Source organism: Humulus lupulus, chromosome 8, assembly GCF_963169125.1.
Source record: "Humulus lupulus chromosome 8, drHumLupu1.1, whole genome shotgun sequence".
Lineage (NCBI taxonomy): Eukaryota > Viridiplantae > Streptophyta > Magnoliopsida > Rosales > Cannabaceae > Humulus > Humulus lupulus.
In genome coordinates, this window is record NC_084800.1 from 118,290,074 (window position 1) to 118,313,574 (window position 23,501).

The 23,501-nt window shown below is 39.8% G+C and overlaps 1 protein-coding gene across 4 annotated transcripts; it reads right to left on the reverse strand.

Moving 5' to 3' along the window:
* Positions 1-8,417: 8,417 nt before the first annotated feature.
* On the reverse strand, positions 8,418-11,820 carry LOC133798374 (mannose-1-phosphate guanylyltransferase 1). 4 transcript variants are annotated; one of them, XM_062236632.1, is made up of 5 exons: positions 11,633-11,820; positions 10,110-10,244; positions 9,810-9,872; positions 9,475-9,714; positions 8,418-9,372 (listed from the first exon to the last, which is right to left on the reverse strand). In XM_062236632.1, the coding sequence occupies exons 2-5, from the start codon at positions 10,218-10,220 to the stop codon at positions 8,701-8,703; spliced, it is 1,086 nt and encodes a 361-aa protein (XP_062092616.1). In that variant the 5' UTR covers positions 10,221-10,244; positions 11,633-11,820; the 3' UTR covers positions 8,418-8,700. The 4 variants fall into 4 exon arrangements, with proteins under 4 accessions (XP_062092616.1, XP_062092618.1, XP_062092619.1 ...); XM_062236634.1 differs by having other exon boundaries at positions 11,637-11,813; XM_062236635.1 differs by having other exon boundaries at positions 10,110-10,254; positions 11,637-11,813.
* Positions 11,821-23,501: the final 11,681 nt, after the last annotated feature.

The window sequence follows — 23,501 nt, forward strand, 5'->3', positions numbered from 1 at the left end:
AGTTTTCTTGCTGGGCTTCGGCTCATGGGTGCTCTATGGTGCAGGTAAGGGCAAAGGAAAGGTTGACCAACCATGCGTACGAAGAGCGTGGAGCAACGTGTACATGTTTGGCCTGCCTGGCTGCCATAGTCAGGGGTATTTTTGGGAGATATTGTGTCTCAATCTGGATTTTGTTGTTTAGTCGACTTTAATCATATTTTTGAGCTGTAAATATTTCTAAACAGTAATTTTGGGATCCCAAATGTATAACGCTTTATAATTTCAATAAATGATTACATTTTCAAATTATATGACTTTTAATACAGTTTAGCTACACTTTTAACCTAAAACCTCGACTAGCGAGTTAATTGCACGTTTAAAACTCACTTAGTAACGGCTCTAAGGAAGTAGGGCGTTACACCATCAGTGCCGCGTTGGTAAGGGAAAAAAGTCGCATTTAGCACCCCGTCTATTATGTCAGCAAAAGAATCCTCGGGGCAGAGTCTACGTACCCGCTAATGGAGAAGTTAACATTTTGCTTAATGGTTGCCTCCCGGAAGCTAAGGCCCTACTTCCAGGCGCATCCAATTAAAGTCCTCACAAACCACCCACTCAAACAAGTCCTTCAGAAGCTTGAGTTGTAGGGAAGGCTCTTGAAGTGGTCAGTGGAGTTAAGTCAGTTTGACATCAACTACCACCCGAGGATTGCCATAAAAGGTCAAGCACTGGCCAATTTCATCATCGAGTGCACCAGGAATCAGGAGAGAACTAAGTGCACCCCAGCGGTTGGACCAACATGGAAGTTGTTCGTGGATGGGTCTTCGAACGAGAATGGTGCTGGGGCGAGACTTATTTTTGTTTCCCCCGAGAGGCATAGGGTGCATAGTGCTCTCCGCTTTGGGTTTAGCGCCTCTAACAACGAAGCAAAATACGAAGCCTTAATCGCTGGGTTCTGCGTGGCACTGGAGCTCAGGCCGAAGGACTCGAGATCTTTAGCGGCTCCCAACTCGTGGTGAACCAAATTCTCGGAGAGTACCAGGCCTGAGGGACAAAGATGGAAGCATACTTGGCAAAGGCTCAAGAAATGTTGCATAACTTTCGAAGTTTCACTATTCGGCAAGTGCTGCGGGAGAAAAATTCCAATGCGGATGCCCTGGCTAAGCTAGCCACGACCAAAGATGTTGAATTAATCAATGTGGTCCCCATGGAATACTTAGAGTCTCCGAGTATCTCGGCTCTAGATGAGGTGGAATCAATACAACCCCGAGATGGGTGGATGGAGCCAATCGTTAAATACCTTGTCTCCGGGGAGTTGCCCCAAGATAAGAAGGCAGCTCAGAAGTTGTTGTACCAAGTACCGAGGTACATAATCATGGATAGTAGGATTTATAGATGAGGATATTCTTTGCCCTTGCTTCGGTGCGTGTCCAAGCAAGAGGCCAATTTAATACTACGAGAGGTACACGAGGGTTTCTGCGGAGATCACGCCAGGGGGCAGATCCTTTCCAAGAAGATCTTAAGACAAGGGTATTTCTGGCCCATCATGAATGGAGACATGATGGATTACGTCAAGAAATGCAACAAATGCCAGCGCTTCGCCAACATCCCCCGAGCGCCTCCAAATGAGCTTACTCAGATGACCAGTTCATGACCTTTTTCAATCTGGGGCATCGACCTTATAGGGTCCCTGCCTACGGGGAAATGAGGGGTGAAATATGCCATATTGTCCATCGACTACTTCACGAAGTGGGTTAAGGCCGAGCCGCTTGCCATAATCACCTCCAAATAGGCTTTGGATTTCGTCATAAAAAATATCGTTTGCTGGTATAGGCTTCCGAGGAAGATAGTCTTAGACAATAGATTGCAGTTCGACAGTGAAGTGTTCATGGACTTATGTCAATGACATGGTGTCATCAAGAGCTTCTCTTCCGTGGCCCATCCGCAGGCCAATGCCAAGTGGAAGTAGTTAACAAGACACTTAAGTCCACTCTCAAGAAAAGGTTGGAGCAGGCAAAATGAGCTTGGACCTAGGAGCTACCTAGGGCATTGTGGAGCTATCGCACCACTGCCCGGACCTCCATTGGCCACTCTCCCTTCTCGATGGCCTATGGTTATGAGGCTATGTTCCTGGTTGAAGCAGCAATCTCCACGCACCGACGGGATACGTATGAACTGACCACGAACCATGTTTACTTCAGGAGTCTCTGGAGCTCGTGGAGGAGCTACGCGAAGCTTCTCAGCTACGAGTAGCATCCTACTAGCAGAAGGTGGCCAGATATTTTAACTCCAAAGTGAAAGATAGAAAATTTGGGGTCAGAGATCTGGTGTTGCGAAGAGTCTTCTTAGCCACCTAAGACCCCGGTGCAAGAGTGCTGGGACCTAACTAGGAGGGCCCATACCAAGTCGAGAGCGTTGTATGTCTGGGAACATACAAATTATCTCGACTTAATGGGGAGCTGATTGTTCACGCCTAGAATGTCGAGCATCTTCACCAGTATTACCAGTGATATGAGCAACAAACATTGTCTATTTCTATAATACCCCGTGTAGCCTTCAGACATATGTAATGGAAACCATGTATATAAAACACGATAAGAAATTTGTTTGTTTTGCTTAAGTTCTTTGTTTTCCTTTATATTCTATTAGTGTTGTGCAAGAGCACCCGCTCGCCTGGACAAGTGACCACAGACTAGTCTCCGATCACTTGGGGGGCATGAAGTAGGGCAACACTACACCTCACAAGGAATGACCTAGGAAACTAATATAGTCTAGCCTAGAAGGCAGCTTGTTCCAGGTAGAACTAAGCTTAGCACTTAAGAGCTAGATAACCCAAGTAGCGCGAGAATAGACTATTGTCACCTCCCGTGGACACCAAGCTCGAGAGCTCTGACCAAGTCTCTTAGTCTTGAGATGCGAACGGAAGGCCAAGTACCCTATACTTGACCTCGGGAAATCTGTGACATAGGAAGCTTGGCAAGTCGACCAGTGAAGTGCCCTTAATGTCACTATATCCCATATCTAGAAAAACCAATATAACAGACTTAAGAGTTTAGGTTACCTCCCGAGAACAGCGCACGCTCGGAGAGTAATAACCAAATCCTAATTTGTGTGATACAAAAGGATACCCAGGCGGCCTACGCTTGGGCGTCTCATTAACATCACCTCCCAAGGAGATATGCACTCGGGGAGCAGTGTCGAAACCCCCGACCTCTCGAGTAGTGCATACTCTGGGGGCAGGTGTTTTCACATGCCAGGACCCCTAAAAGCCTGAATCTTTGGATTGTAGGGGCATAAGACGATGAGTGAAGACCTACGGTAAACTTTGCGTCAAAGCTACTTCTAGGACTATGGGCCTACAAGAGACTAAACGCGGAAACCAAGTGTCTAAAACAATTTGAGTTCTTGTTCTTGTGACATTCGTGTTACGTTGAGTTTATAGAACCAAGTATTTAAAACAATATGAGTTCTTGTTCTCGTGGAATTTCGTGTTACGTTGAATTTATAGAATCAAGTGTCTAAATAGATTCGAGTTCTTGTTCTCGTGACATTCGTGTTACATTGAATTTATAGAACCAAGTGTTTAAAACGGTATGAGTTCTTGTTCTCGTGGAATTTGTGTACGTTGAATTTATAGAACCAAGTGTTTAAAATAATTTGAGTTCTTGTTCTCATGACATTCGTGTTACATTGAATTTATAGAACCAAGTATTTAAAACGGTATGAGTTCTTGTTCTCGTGGCATTCATGTTACGTTGAATTTATAGAACCAAGTGTTCACAATGATTTGAGTTCTTGTTCTCGTGGCATTTGTGTTATGTTGAATTTATAGAACCACGTGTATAAAACAGTTTGAGTGCTTATTCGCGTGGCGACTTAGGTTACGTTGATTTCAAAGAACCAAATCAAGTGAAAGGAAAGATGCGTAGTTAAACAGGAAAATAAGTACAAGTGTGCTCGGGGGCTCAAGCATTAAATGTTTATACCCCTAAAAAGTATGGCACGCAGGCTTGTTTTTTATTCAAGGAATTACTGGGGGCCTTCGCCTGATGGCACCTCTATCCCCAGCTCGACCACTGGGTTGTCTTCGGGACTCTGGCCCGCCGCCGAGGCCTCTCTCTCCTGAGCCTCGCAGACAATGTCCGCCTCGAGACGTGCTTCGAGTTTGGTCCTCATAATAGGATCCTCTGTGAAGGAGAGGTCCATGTCCTTGTTGCTCTGCCACGCGATAAAGAGCATGTCCTCAGCCATCACGTCGAGGTCTTTGCCCAAGTCCCCGTTGGTCTTTTCCAGCTCACCAATACGGGTTTCAAGTTCCATCCGGCTTAACTGAAACTCCTCGCAGACTCGGGCTAGTTCCTCCTCCATGGTCTGTGTCCGGACCGCGGCATCTTCCAATAACTTGGCGGATGTCTCCTCCAAGGCGGACAGTTTTGACCTCTCCACGACCAGTTGATCCTCCACTTCTCGAACGTGGCCCCTGGTGTCCTTCACCTCTTTCTGAAGTCATGAATGTTCCTCCAGAGGAACCACAGTCTCTTGGGTTTAAGCAAGCTCCACCTGGACACAAGCCAACTCCTCCCAAGTCTTCTTCAACTCAAGAGACCGCGTCAGCACCAGGTCCCCGATTCGTTGGTTTAAAGCAGCAACCTATAAATTCAAGAAGACGAATTAGCCAAAATGACAAGATAGTCATCGAACTTAAGTAGAAACCAAGACTTACCCTAGTGGCAGCGTAACGACTAGTTGCCACCAGCGCCACCTCGTTGTCACCACCGCAACGGGCGAAGCTGCCTACGGTCATCTCGCACAAGGATGTTGTTAATCCCTACAAGAGTTCCGTGCCGAGTAGTATGGCTCTCTCTCCTATTCTCCCCATGAGGAGAGGTGCAAGTTCTTCGCGTGTGAGGGGCAGAGATTGGTTCCTTCGGCTAGTCCTCGCGCAGAAACTTAGTTAGCAGTCGGACACTCTTGTTGCCTTCGCTGATGCAAGCATTGTAGTATTCAGTGACCTCCCTGTGTAGACTCGAGCCATTGTCATTATAATACTCTGGAAAGATAACCAAATAGGGATCTTGGCTTGGGGGGAACCGGGAGGAATTTCTTTGCCCTTCCCGGAGAACCCCTCATCTTGGGGGGAGGAGACCTCAAGGTCTATGACCTTGCCGGCGAATTCTGCACTCGAGGTCCGTAACAGACAGAGGGGGCGGTGGCACAGGTGTCGGGGCTGTCAGGAGGTCGATCTCGGAAGGGCTCGACACCCTTTGACGATTCGAGCGCACCAAATCTGAAAGGCCCATGCTATCTGTACAAAGGAAACACCCTAGTTAGTTATTATAAATGAAAGGAAAACCATAATAGGATAATACTTGCATGAAAGAAAGATAAAACTCCTTGGGAGTCCCACCACGATCAGGCTCCTCAGAATGGAGGATGGTACTAGAAAATTTATGTATGAGACGACCCATCTCTTGTGTCAAATGAGTCTCGTACTGACAAAACCAAGGCGCATGCATGGCCGTCGACTCATCAAGAGGTATGAAGCCGGGAAGGTTCCTTTTTCTATTTGGGTTGTGAAGGAACATGTCGATGAGATCCTGGTAGTCTTGATACTCTTCCGCAAACCAGCAACGATCCGAAACTTTGCCACACTCGAGAAGGGAGGGAGAAAATAAGATATGGTCGGGACTAGTTCCCTCCCATACGTGCCTAGCATAGTGGAGAATGATTGGAGATTTACCTTGGTGCGCGGAGGATGATTCGATCCCCGCTTCTAGCTCCGCCTCAAGCTCCTTGACTTTTTTCGCCTCCTCGACGACTTTGATGGCAAGAACACTCTCTGCGTGCTCCTCGCGAAGACGCTGCTGGTATTATTGAAGTGCCTTGGCCGCCATGAAGTCCGTGTATAGCTTTTCTTCTATTCGAGATCTCTTCGAGTCTCGAAAAAGGGTAAGAACCATTGGATTTACACTTTTCCCCGCCTGCAGTAGCCCACACTGTCAAAGAAGGGCATCGGTGACGAGACGGGGGAGCTCTAGCTCTTTGTCGGGGAGGGAGCCCATCGCCCGAAGCCTCTCATCGAAGGAGTCCACGAACGAGGTACGACGGTATGGACCTAATTGGAAAAATATGTACGGATATCAGTTACGAACTAGGTGCCATCGAGCTAACTTACGAGGGTTCAATACTTACCGACGGTGGTGAAGTCCAGGAGTAAGGTGGGATTAGTCCTCGTTGGGAAGCCGTCCGCCCAAAAGAACTGATCTTTGTAAGCCCGAGCGTGGTTCTTGTTGCCACACGAAACTTTATAACTTTTCCCTGGAATTGTATGTTTCATAAGGGTGTAGTATCCCCTTTTCTCCCCTTTCTTTGAGCATTGTCAAAAAATGTAGATATACAATATTTTTGTGGGGGAAGGAGTAGGCTAGTCCTTGGTTTTGTATAAGACGTAAAGTTCGGCCAATACCCGATAATCGTTCGGAGATAATTGGAATGGGGCTATGCCGACGTATTTGAGGAAGTCGACAAAGTATTGGTGCAACAACAGGGTTGCACCTGCCTGAAGATGTGAGGCGCTCCAAGGCCCGAGCCCGTGAACGCTTTCGTTCGCCCTCTCATCCTCCCGAGCTAGGCGCACTAGGATCTTGCTGTTATCTACCCCGTAGTTGGCGAGTATTTTATTTAAGGCACCCCGATGCCGAAGTTTGCTCGGAAGGTCCTCTGCTTCGAATTCGATGGCGAGATACGGGGTATCTGATAGCATCAGACTAGCGTTGGCCTCTTCCTCCGAGAGGCCAGCTCTGTGAGGCATCACCGCCATCGGCTCCGAATCCTCCCAAACGGTAAGAGCTTGGTTATTGCCAGCCACATGTTTCTCTTTCTCGGAACGTTGTTCTACCTCCTGGGCCATCTGGAGGATTTCGTGGTCGAAGGCGTAGAATCCTTGTTGGTGGAGTTGATGAAGCTCCTCGAACATCTGAAAACAAACACCAAGCAGTTAGCGCCTTGACCCGAAGGAAGTTAGGCCAAAACGAGAGCCCCTAAGACAACTGCTCAGGGAAGAAGAAAAAAAAAGACTAGTGGCTCTAGGGTGTCCTTGGAGCCAAGTACTTGACACTGGAGACACCACCAAAAAATATGAACACCATCAGAGATGATGAACATCACCGGAATCTGGAAATTTTCCAGATTCTAGTCGAGGACGCAGAATAAGGAAAAATGCCCCAAGACACTACAAAGCGGTTAAATTGGCCATTTAGGCCATTTATGATAGCAAATAAGGCAAAAACAACCTCAGAAAGGCTAAAAAAACAACTCCTAAGCATGCATCCTAAACTCTCACATACGCATGAAAACAAGAAATCACAGTTTGGGGATACTTACTTGAAATGAAGCGTTAGATTGTGCTGAACCGAGTGCGAACTTTGAAGAACAATTGGCAGTTCACCCGGAAGTACGAAGCCTTGCGCCAGTCGTCCAGAGTGGCAGAAGGAGCTGGAGAGGAGGCAATGCCAGAAAAGGGTCTAAGAGAAGTTGCGAGAGTTTGAAGGCACACAAAATTTGAAATGAGCTAAAGTAACGTTGAGAATTTGATTCTCGACCTTTTATAGACCTAGTGCTTGGAGGCGAAGTAAGTTCACCTCAACCGTTGGATTATCTAGGACCTGGGTACTCGAGGACGATCCAAGGGCCTAAAATTGGAGCAGTGCGGATCGTGATCATTGGCATTGGAAAAGGGAAATCTCGAGTGTAAACTGAAAGGACGCCTAGGGTACGGAAAAGACGTTTCAGGTTGTGGAATTGACCTTGCATTAATTGCACGGATTGACGGGTCCAACAATGCGGTTATGGCACGTGGTAGGAAATCTTGTAGTGACATCAGCAAAAGTCCAAGCGTTTCCTATCTGAGGACCTTTTGAAGCCTTCGTCAGTTTTAAGTCTCCACTGTTCGAGGACAAATAGAGACTTGTGAGGCAAATGTTCTTTTATAACTAATCTAACTAGAGACTCGTGGACTAATGTTTTTTTATAATCTGAACCCTATAAAAATGTGTTATTACAATTTATTTATTTAATCTCACCTATTAAGGTTGATAGTGAAAAATGCACTCAACAATATATATTGATGAAATTTCAGAATAATATTTTGTCAATTTTTTTTTAGAATAATATATTTTATGTTATAAAAATTAATTTTTTTTTGGGTAAAAAAGCCCATGCTTATGAAGGAAAGGAGAAAATAGTGTTTGTACAAATTAGTAGTCTTTTGATCCGTAAAGACGGGAAGAGGATTCTGTCTTCAGTGACTTTTGTAGGGAGAAAGTAAGATTGGAAGGTTTGAGGGTCTTCTAGATCATAAATGTAACACCGATCAATGACAAAAAATGAATGCCAAAATGACAAATTCATTTAAAAAAAATCAACAAATATAAATTACAAAATGCAGAGTAAACTGACTTGACTTATTTATATATACACTAAATATGAGATTACACATTTCACAACAAATGATCCCTCATTAAAGACTCTGACCCTTCAACATTATGACTCACATCAGATGGACCAGTACAAACTGATGTTTACACTGTGTGAAGAAAATAAATTTAATATATAAAAAGAGAAAGTAAAAGAAAAGGGAAAGAAAAGGAATAAATGCATTTCAGAAACAAAGATAGCTTGCTACCTAAACAGATTCTGCTAGTTTAAGCAGCAACGAATCCCTCATCACATGACAATCTCTGGCTTCAAAATGCTAGATTTGATCTCTTTGTGAGGCAAGACCACGCCTCCATTGCTGTAGATTTCATCACTCACATGAACATCTTCTCCGAGAATAGTCATGTTCTCCACACGTGCCCATTGCCCCACTGTGGAGTGCCAGCCAATGATACTGCTGGAAATGCAAGCATGCTTCTTGATACGAACCCCGCGCATTACTGTGCAGCGTGAAAGCCTAACTCCTGATTCAACCACACAACCAGGGCCAATTGCGACATCTGGCCCGATCAAACATCCCTCGCCAATCTTGGCCGTCTCATCAATCAGAACATTACCGACAACATGGGAGCCAGTGGCCAACATAATGGAAGATTTCTTCCTCAATGAGTCTAGGTAGAGTCTTAGGCCAGTGATGTAGTCCCTAGGCTGTCCAATGTCCATCCAGAACCCTGGCAGCACCATTGCAAAGAGCTTACTTTCTGCTGCAATTTTTGGGAAGACCTCTTTCTCAATTGAGGTGGGCCTCAGTTCAATTCGATCAAGAACTGAAGGGTTCAACAAGTAAATTCCAGCATTGATTTTGTTCCCAACAAACAGTTTTGGTTTTTCTACAAATTTCTCCACTTTCCCTGTTGATTCCTCCATAACCACGACACCATACTTTGATGGCTCGTCTACCTACACAATACAAAGAAATTATCATAACAACCTTTACTAGAAGTTTACAATAAGCATAAAGATGGAATTAACCAAAAATAATTATTTTAATTCAGGTGTTACCTTGGTCACCATAATGGATGCCTCTCCTCCATGGGCCTTGTGGAATTCAATCATTTCCTTGAGCGGATACTCACTAATGACATCACTGTTAAGGACAAAAAATGGCTCGCCGGATTCATCTATCAATTTGTCCCTAGCAAGGGCCAGAGGACCAGCTGTGCCAAGTGGCTCGGTCTCTTGAGAGCAAGTGATCTTGATCCCGAGCTTTGCCTCAAAATCCTTCAAGAAGTTCAGCATCACCTACAGAAGTGAAGAGGCACAGATAATTATAATTTAGATGCATCATACAACTGTGCAACAAACATTTAAATAACAAAAGTGCATTACTTGGTTACCTCTGGTTGGTAATTGATAGCCAAAACCACTTCACTCACTCCAATAGCCTTAAGAGCCTCAATCTGAGAAACCATGACACATTAGGTTGAAGTTGTGAAAAGAACTAAATGAGCAAGTAGCAGAGTACCATCGCATAGAGTAGCTAACTCTATAGCACAATTTAGATGGATATTTACTACATATTTTAGAACATGTCTCCCTCCTCAGGCCAAGAATGAAATAAATAAAAGGTTTCCATGGAACGTGGAGATATAATGAAGATCAGAAGTTTAGATGTGAGAGCAGGATGCAAATTTTACCTGATGCAAGATCATGGGTTTGTTGGCAAAATCAACAAGTGGCTTGGGAACACTAAGTGTCAATGGCCTCAAACGTGTTCCGAACCCACCAACAAGAATAAGGGCCTTCATTTTCTGTTTCCCTCTTTTGTTTACCTGTCAATTACTAGTCAGAACCGAGGCAACTCAACTCAGTGCAATACAGAATGAATACAAATTGCTATACTCCTATATAACTATATTATTAGGTCAGAAAGAAAGAAAAGGCAAAAATACTGAAACTAACTCTTAATATTTGTAGATCTAAGTCTAACATAACATCACTAGTACTCATCTCCTATAGGAAAATTTTCAAACCTTAGCTGACGGCTAGCAAACTGAGGTTTCCACGAATCCAGTAAGCAGAAAAGATAGAAAAAGCACAAGTTCATCAACTAAGTAGAATTGAAAGAGCCAAAAATTTTAAAGCTGGGACCAAAGGGAAGAAACCAAAAGATACAAAAACTTGTCATACGACGAATCACATTGCTAAAATGAGTAAACTAACATCAATCCAAACAAAATGGTTTAGCTGGTAACTTCTAGCTATACCGCAGGCTGGACTTTTAGATGAGAGAGTGCCAAAGCCGTTATACTTTTTTGGGACTGATCTCATATTACTTTTTGGAACAAAAACCAGAACCTGCTCACAATATTCACTTTTAGTCTATTACTTCAAGTAGCCCCAAATGATTTCTTCTCTTTTTTTTGGGCCACAAATTCATCCATTAAACTTCAAAAAAGAAGAAGAAAAAAACGAAAAAAAACTTATCTTTTGTATTTTATCTTAATGAAGTCAAGGAAAATTCCAATCTCAGCAATCATAACAAAATAGATCTCAAGCTATACGACAAATTTTCACAAGATTCAGGATTTCAAAAGAAAAAAAAAAGTACTACGTTTGGAGTTGACTATACATCTTTTGGTGATGTTTTCACCGTGATATTATCAGTACAATCAGTAAACACCCATTCCAGTCAGTTTATAGACGTAATAGTCCATAAAAAATACTTCTTTTAGATTTTATTTATATAATTTATAAATCATTAATTAAAAAATTCACACTTTCAACATAGAGGACTACAAACCTCAAACCAAAAAATACTACTACCTGGGACGAAACACCCAAACCTTATTTTACTATAAACTTCATCCTATCCCTGTGAAATAGTGTCTCTCTTAAAAAAACAAAATGACCTCATCACTAAAGCACCAAACATTTACCAATTAAATGAAGAATAGTAAGGAAAAACATTAATACAATCAGATCTGGAGGAAAATATATAATAAAAAGTATAAAAAATTCTAAATTGAAGGAGATTCGATCAAGGGGGAGACATAATTAAGAACGATAAAAAATTTCATAACACATCCACATTGTCTAATTCACCCAAAGCCAAAGCAAAACAAATCCAAAGCAAGAACTAAATTTCCGTACATCAATCGGATCCAGAAAATCGCAGAGTGAAACAGAGGGGAGAAACTAGAGTGAGGTACACAATTACCTACAGATCTCACTGACACGCTCCGAGGAGAAAGCTCAAAATCAACTCGGACGGGAGTAGGGCGAGTCACAACTGAGTCAGCAGCGTCGGTGGGCTGAGGTCTGAGTGAGCCTCGCCTAACTCGATAATAGTCCGTCTGCTTCGGGTTTGAGCTGTGTGTGCACAGGGCGTTGGTTAAAGGAAAGCTTCGCGGTATTTATATATACGCGCCTTATAACTAACGTGCTTTTTTTTTTTAATAAATAAAAATTAAAAAAAATAGTGAGAAAATGTTTCGTAAACTCGCTTTTGATTGGTTGAAGAAACCGGGGTGACGTGGGCATGGGGTTAGGCTTTGTTTGGGAGGTGGCTGGCTGGCTTTCGGGGTAATTTCGTAATTTTGTCAGCTTTGTGTTGTGGATAAATTAGTACTGCTTGTTTTTGTTTGGCAAGGAATGGAGGAACACTCGCTCCGTATGTCTAGATGGGTCCGCCTCAGCAGTACTAAATTGTCTTTTTGTTTGTGACAACATTTTCACACTACTTTACTATATATTATATTTTTCATGCGTTATCTTATTCTTAGGAAAAAATGCAGCTAAATTAGTTAAGTAGTTTATTTCTAGTACTTAATTATTTATGTATGTTATCTGTGTTTTCGTCAGAAGATACATGATATTCATTAGATGAGTAATTAAGCTCCTCGAGCACTAGTGAGATTTCATACTATAATCTGGCCAGACGTGGATGTCTCCAGGCGGGGCCATGTTCGTGACTTGTCTCCAAGGCGTAGATACCTCCAAGTAAGGTCACGTCCCGAGGACCATTAAGATGATCCTTGTTCTCTTCATTCGCCAATCCCCCAAGTCTTAGATTTTAGTCATCGGACTTAGAGTAGCTGCCAAGTGTCAGTCGCCGCAGCTGTGCCCACCAAAAGATCATCTGACACTCGACAATTAGCATTTCTCACAACGTCGCTTGACATAGGCGAACGTGTTCCGTTTCCTGACACAGTTGGATATTTGTTCCTTAAAAAGTTGGTAGGCAACTTTCTGCAAATAGGCCCCGTGAAATTTTCATGGACCCATGGTCTATATTAGTGCATCCATATATAATTAATTAGTATTTTACTCCCTAAATAATGAGGAATGTTGTATTAATTGTCCATTAAGGACCTAGGCTTCTATAAATAGGGTTATGATATCTCCTTGTAAATGGTTCAGAATATTGGCTAGTTAAGCATTGTAAACTCATAGCAATATATACGTTGTGCCTGAGACTCCATTAAAACTTGCTCAAACAAGCTTCAAATTCATCAATATCAAAGACTTGTGGACTATATTTCTTTTATAGTCTGAATCATGTAAAATCACTGTGTTATTTTGTTATAGTTTCTGTTAAGTTCTTAGATTAGATTGATAGCGAAAAAAACAGTCAACAATGTAAAACATTTAACAATGAAACTCCTTACCAAACTCTTCACCGTCAAATTTGATGAAATAACTCTTCCTTCATTTAAATTCAATAGATTTAATGAAAATATAAACAAAATGTGCTTAAATTCTAAAAAAAAATTATTGTTTATTTAAAACCTTAATTTAATTTTAAAATATTCATATATCAAATTAAAAAAAATACAATCTAGACCAATAAGAAATATAAGAAATTAATAATTTATATTAAAAATTTGTTTATTTTAAATCAATTAGGAACTGCTGCCACATGGGTCTATAGTCAAATTTAACCATGGGAGTTTAGCACATAAGAGAAACCAATTAGAGATTTACACATAGGAGTTTAGCTATCAATTTTTTTTTTATATAAGTAGTTAAGTGCTACAAACTTTTTCCCGAATAATTATTATAATGAAGATCAACATAATTTTACTTTCACATATTTTGCTTAAATACACTTTTATATCTTACAAAATATTACACAATATCTCTTTAATTTATTATTTATCAAAATAAATTTTAATTTGATAATAATGACCTTTATTTATTTACATTTTTTTATATTTTATAAAATTTATAAAGAGAAAATTAAATATATATTTAAAACATTGATCCACTATTCAAAATAAAATTTTATTTATTTTTAAAAAAATATAAAATCAAATAGATTATATTTATTTTAAAAAAATAATTTATTCAAAGACTTTAATAATAAATTTTTATTTCAAAATATTAAATAATATTTTTTAATGTTTTAATTTATTTAGATAAATTATTTATAAAATATTTCAAAATATAAAATAATAGTATGATTGTCTTATTAAAATTAATTATGAACAAAAATTTGTGTAACGAGTATTGTACTATTTGATAAAACTGTAAGTGTAAGTATGCAGTCAAACAAAAACACATGGTAAATAAATAGTATACACCCTTATAATAATTATAAACTTTGTAGTGCACCTACCGCAACCTTGAAGGAAAAGGGCAAAAAGCCAAACACCAAGTTGAATTTAAAAAATTCATATGACCAACGTTTGTGTGCTTATTGAGATAGTTGGTGATATTAAACAATTGTTAATTCACTTATTTATTATAATTATCTTAATCTGACACTATTAGATGGTAAGATGATATCATGTGGATCTCCACATATTTAAATATGGGAAAGCATATTATTGACTAAATTAGTATCTTTTCTTGATAACATAATGAAAAAAAAAGAAGATAAAACCACTAGTGCTTATCAATTAAATAAGATTTTGTTTTAAAAAATAATGAAGTGAGCAATTTGATAACATGATATTTTAGCGGTAAATGTCTCGTTCGCTTGTGAATTTTAATTATGAATTTCATAATATCAATACAAGTCATCGTATATAATAATAACAATTATGTTAGGTACTCTCTCTCTTTTTTCTTTGTTTAATAATACAAGAAAACAAAGTCTTGAGTTAGTACTGTTTAAGTATATTTCCAACCATCTTTTAGTGTACCTATTAAGTAAAATACTAAAATTCATCATGTACGGTATCACAATATTAATTTTTTATATATGTATTATTCGTAGTGTTAAACGATTATTTAGATAGTCAAGATTGGTTTTCTTTTTTAAAAAAAAAAAGTAAGAAAGAAAAAAGTGTGAGACAATGTACTAAGGTCCTATGAATATTGAATATGATGATGCTACTCCATGTAATTGAATAAAAAAAAAAGTTAAATGTTACAATATTGTAATTGAAAATTCAAAATAAAATCCAACCCAATAACATAGATCTTAATCGAAGTTTTAAATACCGCATAAAGAACAAAGCTTCAACTACCCTAAATCATCTTTACTTAAATCATGAATCATGCACTACTACCCAGTGGCCCAACCCCAAAATTAAAAAGAAAGAGATTAATATATTAGACGTTATCTTTAATTAAGGCACCAGATTCTCTTGAATGAGTTGTATTTTTGTTTCAACTATAATTGGCACAAGGGTACAGCCACCAATCACTGGCAAATTAGATTCCAAAGACGACATATGCATAAAGTAGAAGCATATTCCTACATTGATACCAATAAATATTAAATTCAAGATCCACAGTAACATCGGCACAAAATTTTACCCTTTTTTTAGGGCGAATTTTACCTTCAAGTAAGCATGCTTTACACAATTTATATTATTATTATTATTTTGAAAACAAAATAAAAAAATACAAAAATACATTGATTGTTATAATTGAAAATCACAGCATTAATTAGTTCGAAAACTAGGTCTAAGCTGCTTTATGCATATGAGTCAATTATGACATTAATGTAAACAACACGTATAATTATAAAGTATTCCTACTATGACATATCATTATTGGAGCACATTAAAATAAGTTTCATATAATTTTTATTTAAATTAAAATATTTAATTTTTTTAAATTACATTAATAACTATATGATATCTGGGAGCAGTTCCAATAACTCCTGTGAAGTAACAATATGTAAATTTTTTAGCTAAAAGACTTGAAATCATTCTCCATTAGATGCTCTAAATATTTAGGTATGTATTTTTTTCCTTTCTCTCTCTCTCATTAGCTATTTGCTTATTATTATTTTGTACATTTTCAATTTTTTTCTTTGAATTTAATTAATAAATAATTGTTATAAATATAATATTTAAATAATGTAAAAAAAAATATAAAGTAACTGATATATGATATAATGTATAAGTGTGAGCTAAAATAAAAAAAAAAGATATTTTAATAAAACATTATGATAAATAGAGTAGATCATCTGTGCTCTCATAATTAAGGCGTAGGTAACACAGGCTAATTTTTAGCAATTCTCATAATTTTATGAGTGATACTAAGTACGTATTATTTTTACACAAATTGCACACATAATAGGAGTATAATTATTTATTATTTATGTTTTTATTTTTCAAGTGACGAATAATAGTGTTATCATCTTTTTCTTGGAGAAATTTGTTACTCCCCAATCTTATTGTTGTTGATAAATTGAAATATTTGAGATATTGACATTTTATCCACTGGAGTTGTATATTTTAATATTGGGTAGGTAAATATTTGGTATTTTGTGTTTTTGCAAATTATCGTCTTGGTACTTTGGATTTACAAATAATGCTTATTTGGTACCTTGCATTTTAAAACTATACATATTTGGTACCCTGTATTTTAAAATTATATATATTTGGTACCTTAATTTCAAATTTAATTAATAAAATTACCAAAATTTTATTAATTAGGATACAAAATATCTATGTTTTCAAAATACATAATATCATATGAGCATTATTGAAAACAGACAATATCAAAATGATACTTTGCAAAAATAAATAGTACCAAAAGAGTAAATTCCCTTTAATATAACATGACCTGAGCAAAGAAAAAAGAAAAGAAAGAAAATTGTGTGTACTTTTCTTTTAAAGCAAACCATACCATAAATGAGCAAATTAAAACTGTGGGTTCACACTGAAATCTCTCACGAAGAGTACAAATGCTGCTTATGTCGTTGCTCAATAACACCATTTTCTTCTTTATAAGCCTCACTAATGCTATACGCGTAGACCTTTTGATCATTTATATAAAAATATATGCTTGCGTATATGTGTATGATACGATCTTCTATAAATGGTCAAATTAATAGTTAGGCTAGCTTTTCAAGGCAAAAGTTATCATTTTTAGTGCTCCCATACCAAATAGAGGAAGAGTGCATGAAAGTTTAGACTCTATTTGAAGTAACAATTTGACTTTTAAAAAAAAAAAAAAAAGTATGCTTGAAATGGCAATTCATAATATCATGCAAAAGTTTATGAAAAATTACATGCTACAATTCTCTTTCTATTCTTCTAGTTTTTCAAATGGTCAACTTTAGAAGCAAAACACACTGAAATTCCATTACAACCAAATTATTATATAACTATTTTTTTAAAGAACCTTACGTTAATTAAAAACTATAGCAAACTGGCTGGAACCACAAGGGGAGGTTCCTCCCTTTGTTGAACAACAAAATTGATGCTGGTTTCTAAGCATCCTTAGCCATCCTGTCTGCAACTACAATGTCTTTATGACTAATAAAGTAAAAATTACACTTAGTAAACCAGTTAAGATGTTCATAAATATAATAAGATAGAAGCCAAAGCTTCCAATTCGGGAGATGCCTTCGACTGTTGAGGGCTTGGACCAAAATACTTGAGTCTAATAAGATTGCTACATGCTCTTAGTTGTTATCATGTGCCCGCTGGAGACCAAAGGAGATGATGCCTTGATTCTTTTAGACACCGAGTCCTTTGTACCCAGGGTCTTGCATCCTACCACAACAACAATACCTACTCTTCCTTCTTTGTAGGAGGCATCTGTGAATAATACTTTGTCAATATCCTCGTCTAAATTTTGGTTCCTAGATGTCCTTTGAGTTCCTTGTGTGGATTCATCCATTGTGATTATCCTGTTCGTGTCAAATTCGTTGCATCTATCCTCTATCTTCTGGATGATACACTGAATAGGGGATGACTTACCATACTTCAATTACTAGCTTCTAGCTTGCCATACAGTCTCAAAGAGCGACCTTGCATATGCTGGGAATCAGATCCTATCCTCACCAGTCAGGTGCTAGAGGATTATTTCCAGGAAGCTTGTCAAATCCCCACACTCAAAGTTACTTGTGGCTACTTGAAATGGTCCTGCAAACCAGATTGCACTAGTGAATGGGCAGTCCTTGAATATAACAAATTCACATTCCTCCTCACAAAAAAAAACATTGTTTATCTCTCACAAACTACAACTTGTCTCTTGTGGGTAAAGTACCAGTGAGTGTTCGCCATATGGCCATACTGATTCTCATATGGATTTTTCCCTGTCATACGATCTTCCAAATGCTTCTCACCTCTCCAAATCTATGCTTTTGGTCTTCCATACATGTAGCTTTGACCGAGAATTTCCCATTCCTGTCACCTTTCCATATTACAACATCCTTATATGGATAAGGAAGTCTTGCAATCTTTGAAATCTTTTGGCCCAATGTCTCTCGAAAGATGACATTTAGTAAAGGAATATTCCATTCATTGTTGGTTGAAAGATCTGCTATTGTTTTTAAAAGTGGTTCTCTTGCTCTGTGTATTTCCATAAAGTCTCTAAACATTGAAGTTGAGCCAAGGAATCCATGGTTGCTTCCAGAAATCAACAAAATCCCCTCCACTTACCATTGCGTGGTAACCTTTCCTTAGAATACTTCTGGCTTCCAAGATACTCCTCCATATAGTTGAGTCACTTGGTTTGGATTCCACAGACCAAAAAGAGCTATTATTGCAGTATTTCCCATAAAGGTATTGGATCCAGGGCTTCGAATCTCCATTGGACACACTCCACGCCAGTTTGGTAATAAGAGCCTTGTTCATGTCCTCGCATCTCCTAAACCCAGACCTCCCGAAGCCTTTGGCTGGCAACGTTTCTCCCAGCTTCTAACCGCTCTATACCTCTCTTTTCCCATATCTCTGGTCCACCAAAACTTCTTGACTACTGCATCGAGTTCCCTACAAGTTGTAAGTGGCAACCTACATGTGGTCATGCTATATATTTGGATTGCAAGTGCCACTACCTTAACCAAGGTGGTTTGACCTGCATACAACAAAAATTTAACTTTGCACCCTTCCAACCTACTTAGGACTTTCTTTTTCAATGACAAGTATTCATCTTGTTTCCTTCGTTTGAAAACAAAAGGGTTCCCTAGGTATTTTTCTTCACTCATAGTAAACCAAACTTCGAGATTCCAAAGAATTGTCTATTTCATTAGGAAAGGCATGTTATCAGAGAACAAAGCACTAGATTTAGCCTTACTACATTGTTGTCTTGACCACTTCTCAAAGGTCTTGATGATTTTCATCAGTTGGCTAGCTTCTCATTCATTTGCACTTGTGAATTGGATGGTGTCATCAACATACATCAAGTGCGAAATGGGATGAACATTTCAAGCAACGGAAATCCCGTGGATATTCCCCTTGTCCTGCTCCTTCTGAATGAGTTTTGAAAAAATCCTCATTATAAAGAAGGCAAAGAAATGGAGAAAGGGGGTTACCTTATCTCAGTCCTCTTCTAGGATGGAATTTCTGTAGTGGAACATCATTAAGGATCGCTGAATATGTGACTGAGGAAACACAAGTCATGATTAGCCTACAAATATTGTAGCGACCCAAATTTGCTAATAAGGCTTAGGGCCTTGATTAGCGTGCCTGGAGGGCAATAAGTGATTTATTATTATTATATGTGAATTTTCATGAGTATGTAATTAGAGGTGCGTGTTTAGGTGAATTAAATATGCATGTGGGCCCCATCTGGTTATTAGGGGCATGTTTGTAATTTTAGCACGCGGATAGCATAAATGTGATAAATGTGAATAATTGTGACATATTTATGATATATCTGTGTTGCATGATACGAGACAGTCCTAGGGAGCGGTTAGCTAGAAAGTCACAACGGGGTCGAAAATCCGACTCGGGGTGAGTCGAGGGGTATTTCGGGTATTAGACATTTTATGGGGTTATCGGGTTATGGAAATAAATACTTGGAGATATATTTGAAGATAGAATGTTTAGGAGGGAATATTGGGGAAATTTACCATTTTTCCCTCAGGGACGTTTTTGGTACCCCGAGCCTTGAGGTAACCTTAGGAACTTGAGATAAATAAAACAAAACCAAAAGAAGCCTTTAGAAAAAAAATCAGGAACCAACCCCCCTTCTGCCTCTCTCTATCATGGAACTTCATCCTTTGGAAGCTTGGGGAAACCTTGGTGAATCTAATCAAAAACTAAGGAATTTCAGCTGAGATTTTGGGAGCTAGAGGCTTTGAGCTTAGAGAACTGATTCAGGGATTCACTTCTGCCCAAGGTAAGCATTTTAATATGTTGAGTTGTGTTGAATAACAGCTGGTTTTTTGCTGAAATGTTAGAGTTTTGCATGTGTGTTGGGTGAAGGATCGTTCTTGAGATTTGATGAGGTTCTGAGCTAGTTCTTTGTTAGGTTTTGTTACTGAAAACATAGTAGAGCTTCTGTGATTAAGGGTTTGGATTGTTGGTTTGATTTTGGGGTTAATTGGATTGGTTTTTGTGGTAAAAATGGTGAGTTTTTCTGGGCTCGAGGGGTTGGGCCGCGACGTTGTTATTGCTGAGCCGCGACCGCTTAGAACATAGGGGTGTCTAGAAATGGATGCGCGCCGCGGCGCCCTTCAGGAAGGGCCGCGACGCGTGTATGCTTAAATGAGGCAGGGCCTCGGGTTAAGCTGGGGGCCGCATCATGAGTTCCTAGGGCTGCGACGCTTAGTGCGATTTCAGACTTTAAAGAGGTTTTAGGCTCGAGAATCCAATAGTTAAGGCTCAGAATGGATTTTATCACCTAGATTGATAGAATTCAATGTCTCGGAGGCTAGAATTATTACCCAAAGTTACTTAATGGATTAGAACTTGATGGATGGATATTGTTGGTGTGTTGTGACTAGGGTTTCTGCGAGGCTCGGACTAGGGGACTATGCTCGGGACATTGATGCTTGGAAAGCTCAGGACAAAGGTAAGAAAACTACTGTTCCCATAGAGCTTGTGTTGCAGGGCTCGACCCTATCTGACTGTGTTGCAGGGTGTAGCCCTTTGATTGAATTTATATGTGTTTAAGTATCTATTTAGTTATATTATGTGTACATATAAATGAATTAATGACAAGATCTGGGAACGACGAGGGCTGGGAACGGCGAAGGCCGAGAACGGCAAGGGGCCGGGTGCAGCGTTTAGCACGCGGAGTGCGAGTTCCCAGGGCGAGACCCTAAAGGATACATGGGATATCCTTACGGTGTGGACCGCGAACCCAGGGCCTGGTAATGCGCTTGGGACGACATGGCCGTATGCGTTTAGCCTGGTGGTGGCTTGTTTATGTGTTAAGTGTTTAATATACATATGTTATCTGCTTGTGAGGGTTTTCTTGCTGGGCCTCGGCTCACGGGTGCTCTATGGTGCAGGTAAGGGCAAGGGAAAAGTCGATCAACCTTGAGTATGGAGAGCATGACGAGCGGCGCATACATGTCTGGTCTGTCTGGGTGCCACGGCTAGGGATATTTTTAGGAGATGCTTTGTACCAAATTCTATTTTGTCGTTTAGCTGACTCTGATTATACTTTTGAGTTGTAAATATTTCTAAACAAGATTTTGGGATCCCAAATGTTAAACGCTTTATACTTTTCAGTAAATGGTTTATTTTCAAAGTTTATGACTCTGATCATAGTTCAATTACACTTTTGTCTTAAAACCTCGATTAGCGAGTTAATTGCACGATTTAAACTCACTTAATAATGGCTCTAAGGCAGTAGGGTGTTACAACTTGGTATCAGAGCGAGCCAAGGTTTATGGTTTTTGGAGATTGACCGAACATGTACGCTCGCTGTCAGTGACAAGCTTGACTCAGGGTTGGTGGGTAATAATTGACTTATTTGTTTGAATATGTGCTTAAATGCCCTGTTTGCCTGCTTATTTCATATAGAGCATGATGAAAGGTTCAATATATGCATGATGTCAGGGCATGGCCCGTTGTGTGTTAAATGCTATTCGTATGCTATGTGGATTGTTGTTTGTGGTTGACTGATGTGATTGGGAGGTGGTTTTGGATGTTGTTATCATGCTTGATGAGCAGTGTCATGGATTGTAGGCATATTTGTTGAGATGCCTCAACAATCATCGAGACTCCGCGCCAGTAGAGCCGAGGGTGACACTAGGATCAGGGCCCTCCACCTGCCCCACAGAATTAGCAACAGATGTTTGCAGAAATGGAAGCAAGATTGCAACGAATAGAGGAATAGCTCCGAAAATTGAGGCAGCAGGCCCCTCCAGAAGTCACTGGGTTGCTAGTTCAATAGGTTGTGGCGCCAGTGCCGGTTCAGTTTGTTGTGGAGAACAGGTGGGAACCTTTATATGAGAGGTTCAGAAAGCAGCATCCTCCCACCTTTGAGGGTGGACCAGACCCACTGCGGGCAGAGCAGTGGATGAACATGATTTCCTCTATTCTAGATTTTATGAGGGTTGAGGGGAACGAGAGGGTAGCTTGTGCAAGCTACATGTTTAGAAAGGATGCCCGCATCCGGTGGGATGTAGTAGTTCAGAGGAGGAATGTGACAGTTAGGGCTGAGCATTGGGCGGGTTGGTCGGGTTACAAGGCATTTTTACCCGTCCAATGTCATAATCGGGTTAGCAAAAGTGACCCGTAACTTGCCCAATTAAGAAATTTTTTTTTTAACCCGTCCAATAATTTGGGCGGGTTGGTCGGGTTAACCCGCCCAAACTGAAATTGTATTTTTTTTTGGGCGGGTTGGGCGGGTTGGTCGGGTCAACCCGCCCAAACAAAAGTGGTATTTTTTTTTTTTACATTTTTGTAATTTTTTTCTTTTAAATACTAGTACTAATAGTGTGAAGTTTGTCTTTTTAAGCTTAAAACAATATTTTAAATTATAGTAAAAAAATTAAAACAAAACTTAATTAATTTATATATTTATTTGAATATATTAAAAATAACAAATTGATAATAAATGCTTAATTGGGCGGGTTGGGTTATATTGGGCGGGTTGGGTTATATTTTCAACCCGCCCAATGTAACAATTGGGTGGTTTAAATTTTGGTCGGTTTATTCGGGTTGCGTTTTTTGGCGGTTTTTTCGGGTTGGTTTGGGCGGATTATTCGGGTTGGGCGGGTTGTAAAATTTTTTGCACAGCCCTAGTGACAGTTATGACTTGGGAAGAGTTCATGAACTTCTTTAATGAGAAATACTACAGTGTAGCAGTTCGAGCTGCGAAGGTTGACAAGTTCATCAACCTGACTCAGAACCGGTTGACTGTGACCGAGTATGCTCTTGAATTTGACCGATTGGTGAAGTTTGCGCCGGATTTAGTGCCGACAGATGTGGCAAGAAGAGACAGATTTTTACGGGGGTTGAATGTTATGATCGCCCATGATGTGAAGATCACTTTGGATCCAGAGACTACTACCTATGCTCAGGTTGTGGACAAGACCGTTACAGCTGGGGGGGGGGGGCGAGGATCAAATTTGGAGAGAGAGTGCTGTTAGGTGCGATGCCAGGAGGACAATGCCTCCTTTTATTGGATCTAGTCGGGGTAGTGGCTCCAGTGAAAAAAAGAGGACGGCCCCAGATTCTTTTGTTCCTCCTAGCTAGGATAGGAGGGCACGGGGTGCTTCTAGTGGCCGACAGGGCGGTAGTGACAACTGGAGGAGCTTTCCAGTGTGTCCTCAGTGCAGACGATGACATCAGGGTGAGTGTAGGATTAGGGCCTGCTTTGTCTGTGGGAGTGCCAATCATCTAAAGAAGGACTGCCCATAAGTCAGGAAGGAGGAGCTGAAGCAGGGCGACAGTCTCGCTCTTGCCAGGGTGTTCACTTTGACTCAGACTGAGGCG